The sequence below is a fragment of the Egretta garzetta genome, unplaced genomic scaffold (genome assembly GCF_000687185.1).
Source record: "Egretta garzetta isolate BGI_Z169 unplaced genomic scaffold, ASM68718v1 scaffold153, whole genome shotgun sequence".
In the NCBI taxonomy this organism is placed as follows: domain Eukaryota; kingdom Metazoa; phylum Chordata; class Aves; order Pelecaniformes; family Ardeidae; genus Egretta; species Egretta garzetta.
The window spans coordinates 635,172-646,706 of record NW_009259114.1 but is presented as its reverse complement, the minus strand read 5'-3'; the positions used below and the strand labels follow the sequence as shown (position 1 = coordinate 646,706).

Below are 11,535 nucleotides of genomic sequence, written 5' to 3'. Positions count from 1 at the left end.
CAATAGTAGTAAGAGCACAATCATAATAAGCTGGAGTTTTGTAATCCATTACATTCTATAAATTAAGTAGTCTTGCAAACTTGAACCAGCTCTTGTGTTCACTATATTTATTAAATTAGATTTTTGCCAACCAGATACTTCTAATTTCTTACTATAGTTTAATGGGTCTTTCCTCTGAACTTGTGCTACTTTTTTTGCCTTGCTTGTGGGAGACCAGCTGTAATATTGTCACTGGCAAACCAGCTTTTTGAGGCAATATAAGAGGCTTGAATTGAAACTAAGGTATGAAGAATGCATTATAAAAAGCTGCTAAAGTTTGCATTTTGTCCAGAAGCTCTCTGTTTAAAAACTCCATTGGACATATACAGTATATATTTTTTTCCTCTCTGCTTTTCTTATACAATGTGATCACTTTTATAGGGGATAAAGCTGGCAAAGATGAGGAAAATTGGCTGTGCTCTCCTGGTACTCCAAGCTCTTCTGGCGCCTTTGGATCTTGTTCGTGGAGTGGAGAAAAGTTATCCTATCCTGAACATTGCAGTGATTCTGGGAAGGACCAAGTATATCACAGAGAGAGATATCAGAGGTCTCTGGACCAGGGAAATGTCAGCAGACCTGACTGTTGATGTCAATGTGGTGACCCTTCTGGTGAACCAGACTGACCCTAAGAGCATCATAACGCATGTTTGCGACTTGATGTCTGGCACCAAGATCCATGGAGTGGTTTTTGGAGATGATACTGATCAGGAGGCAGTAGCTCAGATTTTGGATTTTATTTCATCTCAGACTTCTATTCCAATTCTTGGAATTCATGGCGGGGCCTCCATGATAATGGCAGATAAGGTAAGAAAACTTATTAAAAGCTTTTGCGAGTCTAATGTACTTCACTGTGTTGGTCTCTGTCGTGAATAATCACTACAGGCAGTTCAAAAGGGATGCTTCTAATTGTGTCTCTGTACTTTAAAAAAAGAAAAAAATATATGGAGCAGTGTACTCATGGATCACTCATTAAATATTCTGAAATATTTTGGGGTTCAGGCCTGAGACTCAACTTTCTGTCCATTGTAAAAGCAGTCCTAATGGAATTTTACCCTCCAGCACACTGAATGCTGGTCAGTTTAGAAATTTTACTAGCAAATATGACATATGGCTATAGAAACAACCTCAAAATAGTAGGTCCATAGAATTATTTTAGGGATAAGATGTAAAATTATAAGCAGATATTCTGTAGTGCTTATAAAAAATAGCAAGCAATAGAACTGAATGTATTTGAGGACAATAGTAGTAAGAGCACAATCATAATAAGCTGGAGTTTTGTGATCCATTACATTCTATAAATTAAGTAGTCTTGCAAACTTGAACCAGCTCTTGTGTTCACTAAATTAGATTTTTGCCAACCAGGTACTTCTAATTTCCTACTATAGTTCATGAAAGTCCATGATGTTCTTGCAAACTTGAACCAGCTCTTGTGTTCACTATATTTATTAAATTAGATTTTTGCCAACCAGATACTTCTAATTTCTTACTATAGTTCATGAAAGTCCATGATGGGGTTGTCTGAACTCTGGACATAATGACAAATTGTTTTGCTGGAAAACATCTCTTTATGTAATCTGTTGTGAGACTGTGGAATGACAAAAGTGACTCATACCCAGCTCATGTTCCTTAACACTGTAACAATTTTTTAAAAATCCTTGCTGGTACTGCAGCATTGACCTTGTAAAGTGATCGCTGCTGTTTCTGAAACAGGTGCTTAGCACCGCGCAGGGCTAAGCTCTCTGGCATGGACTGCTGCTTGGCCTGAAAGTCCGACAGGAACTCCCAATGTGGTGTAAAAGAGGATAGCTGAAGAGGGAGTTCAAGTGTGGGAAGTCATTTACTGGTTTTCCAGCACATAAGACTTTTCGATATTAATTGTAGCTTATTTCCTGGTATTTGTACCCCTTAGGGTTTCTTATTATTGTTATTTCTTGTAAGTGGCTTTTGAATAGTACTTGAATAGTAAAGAGCTCTTTGAATCCATCTAAAATAAAGTGGTCCAGATCCATTGTTTTGTAACTTGAGGGGGAAAAAGAAGCAGGAAAGATGCAGTGATTAGTTATGATTGAGGAACCGGCTTAGAACTTTTGAGACTTTTTACCTTTGTGAAAGACTTTTTCCACTGGGATAAGAAATCTGTCTCTATTGGTATTTTGAATGGCCTTCCTTTGAAACTTAGGTCATACAAGGGGAGGGCAGTAAGCACTGAATTATAGCAGAGATTCTATAACAATGGCTTTGACATCTTGATTTATATGGAAAGATCATTACAGTCAATGCAAATATCTTAAATGTAATTGCAGTGACCAAGTTACAGGCAGTTATTTCATGTGCTTTTAAGTTACTGTATAGATTTACCAATCTTTATAAAGATGGCTTTATATATATTTAGGGATTTTATTTGATACATATTTCACTCAACTTTCTATCCCAGTATAAAAATATTTGAAGGTCCCACCCAGTGCCGAGTGACGAATCACTGGCAGAAATCCTTACAGAATCGACTTCATGCTCGGTAGCAGATGCAGGATGTTGCTGATACAGATCTATTTTTTGCTTTTATGTAGAAGCCTGTAGAAAATTAAATAGATTGTATTTTTCTTGTCTTAGTAAGTTAATACTATTTTCATTGTATGGTAATATTGTCATTATTATATCATTGTCTTTGATTTTAGGGTTTATCACAGTTTGCTAATGACACATTTTCATGCTGAAACTTGGCTTCTAAGCTTTCCACTTGGGAAATCAAAATTGTTCTTTTGTGTGTTAAGACAATCTAACAGAGCCGTCTTCAGTAGCTTGAATTGGCTGAAGGAATTGTTTGTTCATGTAACTAAAATTGCCTTAATTTTTAACTTGGCTTTTGCGATGTGCAATGTCTTGCAGCTGGGTTTGGAACATCACAGTAACGAGACTTGCTTGTGTCACTCAATTAACCATTTGTTTAGGAATGAATTCCTGGGAGTTGAAGGTGAAATTCACAGTGCTGTAATAAAGACAGAGGAGATGAAGTCTGAGGGAGAAGGACTGCAAATGTAAAATCTGTCTTCCAAGTCAGTATCGGGATTTTAGCTGAAACGCATGGCTGTTGGCTAAATTGTGAAGTTGAGCAGTGTTTAAAGTATTCTGTTTTGTCTCATACATTGAGATGGCTCGATAAGCAAAAAATATGCTTGGTCCCACTCCTGCTTGTGGATTTCGTTCTCTGGCACTCTAGTAAGGCCATTTCATTCATGTCCTTATCATGCAGCTCTAACAGATATTTTCCTCCTCTGTGGCATTATGCTGGTACTGTGTTTTAGATGACTGACTTCAAAATATATGTGTGTAGTACCTGCTTCTTTGTAGTCTACCAAGAACGGCTGACACAAAGGTGGCATAACAGTTCAATGAATTCCGTGCCAGGTGATTGTTATATGGTGCTTACCTGTCCTAAATGTGAATTAAACTGAAGGCACAGAAATGAGAAGTCATCTATAATGCTCTATACTGCCAAAGACCTTACTGGAATGACTCAGAGTAGATAAGCTTACTATGTTCTCTATGGCTAATAAACATTATGTCAATGTGAATCTCACATGAAGAGCCATCTCTTTAAAAACAAAAAAGTTGTTCTAGGTTTCTAAATATGAGATATGCCTACATTGAGAGCATGCAGTGATTAATGCATGACATATAGCTTTCAAAGTACTGAGTCCCTGTGTGAACATCTGCTGTGAACGGTGAGTAGTTCAGACTGCCTCCTCCATGGCCCAGCTGGCTGTACTCTGCTTCGATTTGGTTGAAGTTCGCCTGCACCAGCTGAGGAGATATGTTGCTTGATAGACTGAAAATTGACAGGCATGTGAAGCCAACGAGACTGGAATGTTTTCTGAATCTAGCTGATCTGCTTTACCTGATATCTGCTGTCAAAACCCTATCAATAAACCAACGTGACACTTAAGGATGTATGGTACCTACCTGATTCCAACTGCTCTGTAGATGCGCCCTTTGGGCAGCGCCTCATGTTCTGCTTCCAGCTGATTTTATCACCTGCTGTTGGCGGGAACTCTTATGCTAAAGAACTGCTCCTTGGCTTTGGTCCTCAATTCTGCCACAGAAGTAAAACATCTTCAGATGTGGGATAGTCTACTGAAACAAGATGAGAATTGTCTGGGGCATCTGTGCCAACCTGCTGTGCATCAGCATCCCTTGGAGGATGCTGAAAACAGACTGGCTGTTTATTCATCTTGTATCTGTTGACATTTGAGGGATCTCAAACCAAACATTACTTAGGAACTGTTTCCTGACTTGAACATTTGGTTTCAAACTTAGTTATGCTTGTTTCACCACATGCTATCATTATGATGATAGTATTTGTGGTACTTTTCTAAAACAGAACATCATGGTTAGTTCTGCGACAATAATAAATGATTTGTTTCCTTTACAACTGGGGAAAAGCCCCTGTGTATTAGAAATACATCCAGGAATACTCTGAACCATACTGCTTTTGCATATTGTAAACTTAAGTCTTTCTAACTTCTCATTAGAAATCTTTCTCAAAGGTGTAACTTGAAGCATTTTTTTGTGTGGAAGTACTGACAGTTATAATGCATAGCCAAACAAGATTAAAGGTGAGGGTAATTTTACAGAAGGGCTATTACAAAGCGATGCTTCTTGAACCAGCTCTGGAAATGTTATGCAAAATAAATATTTGCTTTTGCAAAAACTAAGTACTATATATGGTTAAATGGTCATTCTTTGTTATTCTTTCTGCTGATAATATTAGTAATAAACACTTCTAATTGCTTAGTATAAAATCTTTTTGCATCTACCACCACCTTCAGCTTTCTTTTTTTACCCCTGTCCTCCTCCAAAATAATAAACATGGAATCATAGAGCAACCAAGATTAGAAGGGATCACTGGAGGCTCTCTAGCCGAACCCTAGCTCAATGATGAGCTAACATCAAAGTTGAATCAGATTGTCCAGTCAAGTTTTGGATATCTCCATTGATGTAGATACCATAGCCTCTGGGCAGTCTGCTCCAGTACTTAGCCTGTCTCACCATGCAAATATTATTGTTATATCTCACTAGAATTTCCCTCCCTCAAGACCACAGGATCTTGTTCTTTTGCTGTGAGTCTGAGTCCAGCTCTCTGTAGTTGTAGGCTGCAATTATACCTGTCCTTACCTGTCCCTTTTCTGGAGAAAAGAGTTCCTTCAGCCTTTTCTTCGGCCTCCTGTGCTCTAGCCCTTTGGACTCACTTAGTTATATTGATATTTTGTATGGGGGAATCCAAAACTGGACAGACTGCAGACGTGGCCTCACAAGCAACAAAGAGGGGAATAATCCCTCCCCCAAGCAGCTGGCTGTGCTCTTGCTAATGCAGCCTGGTTAGGCTCTGTCACCGGAAGGGTGCACTGCCGACTCATGTTCAACTCTGCCGGGCTCCCCGCCTCCTGTAGTGCTGCTGGGATATTTAGGACATCTAACTGTGAACAAGTAGTGAGCGAAACTGTACTTTTAAATCTTGTTCATTCTTTTGGTGGATATTTTCCAGGTATTTTACTGAAATACCTGCAGATGTTTGCATTACCTGTAATTTTCAGCCCATTATAGACATAGCTGTAATTGCTCTGTTTTTCCCCATTCCTGAGATACAGAAACCATACTGAACTTGAAGCCCAGCCTTCTAAGTATGATCAGAGGACACACAGCCTCCTGGCTCTGGTGCTGAGAATTTACAGTTCTGTATCCGTATACAACTTTGTACGCTGCTCTTAAGGTTCCTCTACACATTTTACAACTTCCTTGCCATGTGTCCTCATAGCGCAGTGATCATATAAAAAAAAAGTAAAGAAGTTTAAAAGCCACACTTTACACTTGCACTATGCATAAGCGTGCTTCAATTCTTATCCTTTAAAAATTGTTGTGATGAGTGGGGGGGTGTTGGATTTGTTCTTCATTGTAGAATCTTTTCTGGAGATCATACTTCATGGAGTGTGCTCATCAATTTGCATGTCTTCCATATGCATTACGTAGATTTCTGTCCAGCTTGTCTAGTGGCTCATAAAAGCAGTCCTGTGTTTTTACAGAAAAATTTAAATTTTGTAACTCTTCATTCCTGCCTGTACTGATAATTGATATTAGCATGTGTATGGCACTATACATAATATTAACTTTGGCTTTGGTTGGTACTGCAAAAGACTGGAAGATTAAACTGCAGTTTCATAAGTGCTTTAGTGTTTCCGGTCTAGATACAGTAGCTTGCACTATTCCATCACACACGATACTTCTAACTTCTGCCTCTTTTCGAGAAGCAGAAAGAAGCAGTTGAATTTGACTCTCTTTCCTTCTGGCTGTACTAATGCTGCTATGGGAAGCATAACTTTCAGATCTTCTCATTTTTATTTTAAACTGCAAGAAAAATGTAGCATTGACCTCCTCTTGCAAATCTGTGTTTACTTGACCATATTCACAAAAGTCAATCTATATGTATCTTTTAAAAATACAGTTGTCTTGCACATCCATATTTTTAGAACTGGGCTCATAATCTGCAGTCATACTTTTTATGTGCGCATGCCATAATTGCTGTTATTAAATGGTTAAAAATATACTTGAAATCTGTCTTACTGAGGTCCATGAAGTGAGTGGGTACAATATCTTGTGCTTTTCCTTAACAGGAGCCAGTGCTCTGGGAGCATGAGGTGGTTGTGCTGCTGCATGCTGCTTTACATTACTATCCTTGTACTGTCATCACTAGGAGAAAGTAAAGCCGTAACAGCGAGAGGTGCAGCACTTGCTGCTTTGAGCTGTGTCTCAGACCCCAGTTTTCTAAAGGATTTTCCTAGCTATTTCTGTGATTATTAGAATATTGCTCATTCTCTTGTCTGCACAAAACTTTCCCTCCTGCAAAGGAAAGCATGGAGGGTTTTCTTGGAATACTGTGTGAGTAGACTTGAATTGTCACTCTTGTGGAGTTAAAGGGAGGGATATTTGGTTTCATATTCCTAAGTGGAAGGAAGACAGTTTTGAAGTGATTGGGAATTTCTGTAACTAATAAGCAGATTGTAGGAAATGGAAATCTAGAGTTTACTAGATTTTTGATGTAGCTCAGGTGTGGGTAAGTTCCTGTTTTTTTAGCTTGCTTGAGTTGATATAGTTGCAGCTGAGCCCAGGGTGCAGGGTGGGGTCCTACAAATTGCTCTTGTTTAGGAGAGTGTTTGGCTTTGCTTGGATCTAGTAATTTGCAGTAACAGCAATGTGTTCTCATCTCAAAGGGTGTCATTTTCTTTCTCTTCAAACTGTCTGTTCTTACAGTTCTTGAAAACAGAAATCTGTAAGCATCTTTGTTTTGTGCAACAACATTTTAAAATTGCTAGTAAGTCACTGTTGTAGACCATCCATGCAATCTCTCCAAACTATTGCCTGCCTATAGGTAATTATAATACAGCAGACTCCTGAGTTGTAAAAGTAGAGTACCAGACCTTCAGCATAATTCTCTGCTTGCAGACATTCCTGGTGACATCTTTGGAATTTTTTTCCCCAAGAGCATTCTCAAATATAAAATCCAAAATTATTCCCTTTAAGCTACAAAATAATAATAGACTATCATAAAGCAAGTAAGACACTTCTGGCAGTCAGGATATACCCAGAGAACATACCTGAAAATATTTGTTCTAAAAAAATTACTCAGTGAACAGAACAGAAGGGCCTTGGTATCATGTCAAACACATTTGTCATGTTTCATTAATTAATTATTTTTGAGATGATGCTTAGATTATTTGAATAGACAATTTAACTGTGTTTTATTTGTCATTTATTTGAACTAGCAATTTAATTTGAAGAATTTCTTTATAATTTTTTTGGACTTGCTTGGAAGATATCTGGGGTAGATCTACCTACATCAGTGATGGTACAAAGGATTGTGCATAGATGAATGGAGAAACTTTGCATTCCACAGCTGTTTTCTATTTGTTAGAAATCTGTGGTCATCTGGGCCAGCTTTGCATGTGCTCTTTTCTCCCCCTCCTCCCCCTTCCTCTTCCTCCTTTGCCTCCCCACTTTCCTGGAGCTATGAAGTTGTATGGCTTTTACTGAGGGACCCAGCCTGGATTGTCTCCACACCATCTGTCACCATATTGTTTGTTTGAATCCTTGAGATATTTTCTTCTGTAGTTCACTGAAATAAATAAATAAAACTGTAGCAGCATCGTTGGCTATTTATATTAGATTTAGACTTAATGTCTTTAGGAGAAAAAACCCTGTGCTTGCAATTGGGGTGCATAAGCTAGGTGTACAGTTAGTAAAAATGCACATGGTTTAATCCTCTTAGTGCAGAGCTCCAGTTACACTGCATGTTCACCCTCCAAACGAGGGCCCCTCTGGCTTCTCAAGATGGAGACCTAGCTGGGGGTCTCGTGGCCACAGAGAGGCAGTGCTGCTCATGGATTATTCCTGATTGTTTCTAGGAAAAGGTTCTGTGCTCTTCTGCAAATGCTTAGCAGCTAGCAAGCATTTCTTTTTTAGGTTTTGCACTCAAAGAAGCTGTGCTAGAAGGCCCCTGTATAGAAAGTGAGGTATCTTCCTCTATCATGAGACTTGATATATTGGGTCAGGGAGAAGTTAAAGACTCACAGGCTCTGTGTGAAACCAGAACTGGAAATAAGATTGGTTGGAAGAAAGAATATTTTGGAGAGAAATTAAAGTGTGTAGTAAAAAAATGTAGTATAAAAGCTGAACTACCAACAGCAAAACTAGCTTGTTTCCTGATACGCAAGTGTGATATTCCAAGCTGCAAATGGAGGTTACTTGGTGTCCAGCAGCTGTAAGTTTGGTATGCAGTTAATGTTGTCTCACCTTTCCCAGCAGCAATTTTCCCTGTACTTCCCATACACATGAAGCTTAAGTGACCAAAAAGCCTGAGTGTTTGGAAGGAGAAGGAGGTCCCAAGTGTACAAGTTCTCTTATTTAGGGAAGAGCAAAATTCTCCTGGAGAAAGGTCTGTGCCTTCTGGGACTCGGGTATGATGGCCCCATTGCTGCCTACTAGGGTGGGCTGAGGAGTACACAGGGTTCCCTGATCAACCTTTGTGATTGATTTAAACCTCTTGAAAAAGCAATAGTTTCTAGTCCAAATTTGTGACTAAGGTTTTGTTTGAATACTGACTTTTTAAGCTTCACATGCAGATTAAGGAAATCATTCATAAATGTATACATCTAGACAGTTTGTGTAATCCATTCCTACTCCCTTCATCTCCTCAACAGCCACTGAGACTGAACTAAATCTGACCTAGAAATCCAGCAACGTATCTGAGGTCATAAACTGGTCCTAAGCTTCTAGAGCATGGACAACAGAGAATGCTTAGCAAGATTAACCTGTATTTCGACAGGGGAAATTCAAAGCAAAGTGCAGTCCCTTTTACTGCTATATACTAAGCAGCACATTGGAGGGCTGTGGATGAGGTTTGATTAAAACACTGTAATATTCTGCATAGAGATCCAAAATTACTTCAGTTTCTTTTGGAAGTAATCTTTTGTTTCATACTTAGGCATGGTCAGGTCTGAAAAAACTAGGTCTGTTTGTTTGGTATATGTACAGGTTCTTCTCCCTGCTTTCTTCCAGATTCCCTTGCTGAAGGTGGAGAGGAAGGGTGCGAATATAAGGTTGTCAACTTCATGCTTTTAATGTTTTTCATCAAGTACATTGATTTACCTTCTCTTCAGGGTGGAGCCTACAAGTAATAGTGGTTTGGTGTGTTGGACTGGCTGATGGTAGTGTAATTTCCCAGTAGGATCATGTGCACCTATCTTTGAGTAGCCTGGATAAAGTAGATTTTTTCAGCTGGAGACCATACACTTTTCAACTTCAAAACTATGTATCCCTTAATCTAGGTTTTGCATAAGCTTTTCTGCGGAGGTGCTTCATTACCAGGTGACTATTCAGTCAGTGTTTTAGGCTGTCTATCTCCACCATAGGTTTGTTTAGGAAAGTAATTTTCTTTTAGGCTTTTAATAAGATAGGCCGGACTGTTTCCTTGTCACAAGCTACCTGCTGTAGCATGACTGAGAACACCAATGCTGGTCTCGCCCCACAGCCTCTGCTCAGTGTGCATAACTATTTATAGCCCACCTTTGTGCATCTTGGAGCAAGATATTTCTGTAAACATGTTTCATTCAAGGGATTGCTGGGTGGGAAGCTGCTTACCTTTTCCTTGTTTGCTTTTCTTGACAGGTTGGGCGTTTTTTTTGTGCCCTAACTTTTGGTCCAAGATTTCTGCCTCTAATTTTGTTGTTACAAAGTTTTGTTTATTTGTGCCGATCGGCTTGTTTCTCCATGTGACTAGAATTAACAATTGGACTGCTTTGTTTTCACTACATTGATTTTGTGTCTAGTGGAAACACAGTGTTGTAGAACCACTATGAAAGAGGAAAGAGCAAGGATTTTATAGCCACTTTCCTGCTCAACACAATTTACAATACAATTAGGAACGACAGTTATAATTGAATAAACAGAAAATAGAATTAAGGTAATCTGTTCTAAGTGCACAACATTACTGTAATGAGTTGCTTTTAGGAGTTACGGAAACATATAATTACCAGGCAAATTACATGTTATTTTTTGTGTGTGTGAGGCTAATTAAGAGTTCTGGGTAAATTGTGTTGGCAGAGGCATCAGAGCTATATGAAGTACCTAATTGGGACAAGATAAGGCTTGTGAATTCATCATAAGAAAACAGATGCAAAAATTCTGGAAGTGTCTGTATTCTAGTCAAGTACCATTTAGGATAGTCTGGTTCGTTTTCAATAATCACATTATCTTTGTAGTAAATAAGCTAACCCTGCCCTTTGTTTCATTTTGATCTGTTTCCCCTCTTCTCTTTTCTCCATCTGCATTTTAACTATTGTTATCTGTAAAAAGGCTGAAATTTCCTATTGTGGAATCTGGTTTCTAGCAACAGATGTGGATGACTCCAATGTGCAGCATGCAAAACATTAAGCTCAATCACTTAACTGTGTAACAGTGAACTGGTACAGAAGTTGTAAAAAGAAACATTCGCTTCCTTCGCTTGCTCTTAGACTGCATTGTTCTTATCCAGTCCATTCTGTATGCAAATCTCCTTCCACCAAACAGCTGCTTCCAAACACCCTCCTGTTATGCTGTCTTCACCTCTACGCCATCTATTTGCTATTCTACTTTATACATGGCTGTCACCATAGTGTTAGAGTTAGGTTTTTTGTTTGGTCCTCCCCTCCCCCCCCTTTAGTGCCTTAGTTCAATTCCTGCAGAAGCAAGGTTGCTAGGAGAGAATATACTGCTCGTCTTCAAATTATGTATCCCTTAATGTTAGGAGTACCAGGACTCTTTCAGTGTACACAGGTGATAGTTGTGATAAAGTAAGATTAATTGGAACAAATAAAAATTTTCTGGAATCCCAAGAAAGTAGAAATTGTTATGACTTCAAGCAAAGCCTGTTTATATTTAATAAGCAGAAAGTAGAGAAAGGATGAGAAA

General features: G+C 38.8%; 1 protein-coding gene across 1 annotated transcript in view; it reads left to right on the top strand.

Annotated features, from left to right (window-relative positions):
* The first annotated feature begins 438 nt into the window (after positions 1-438).
* GRIN2A (glutamate ionotropic receptor NMDA type subunit 2A) overlaps positions 439-11,535 on the top strand; it is a 185,988-nt gene continuing 174,891 nt past the window's right edge. The window contains exon 1 of the mRNA XM_009635462.1: positions 439-843. Within this exon, the coding sequence (XP_009633757.1) occupies positions 439-843 (405 nt within the window). The remainder of the gene's footprint in view (positions 844-11,535) is intronic.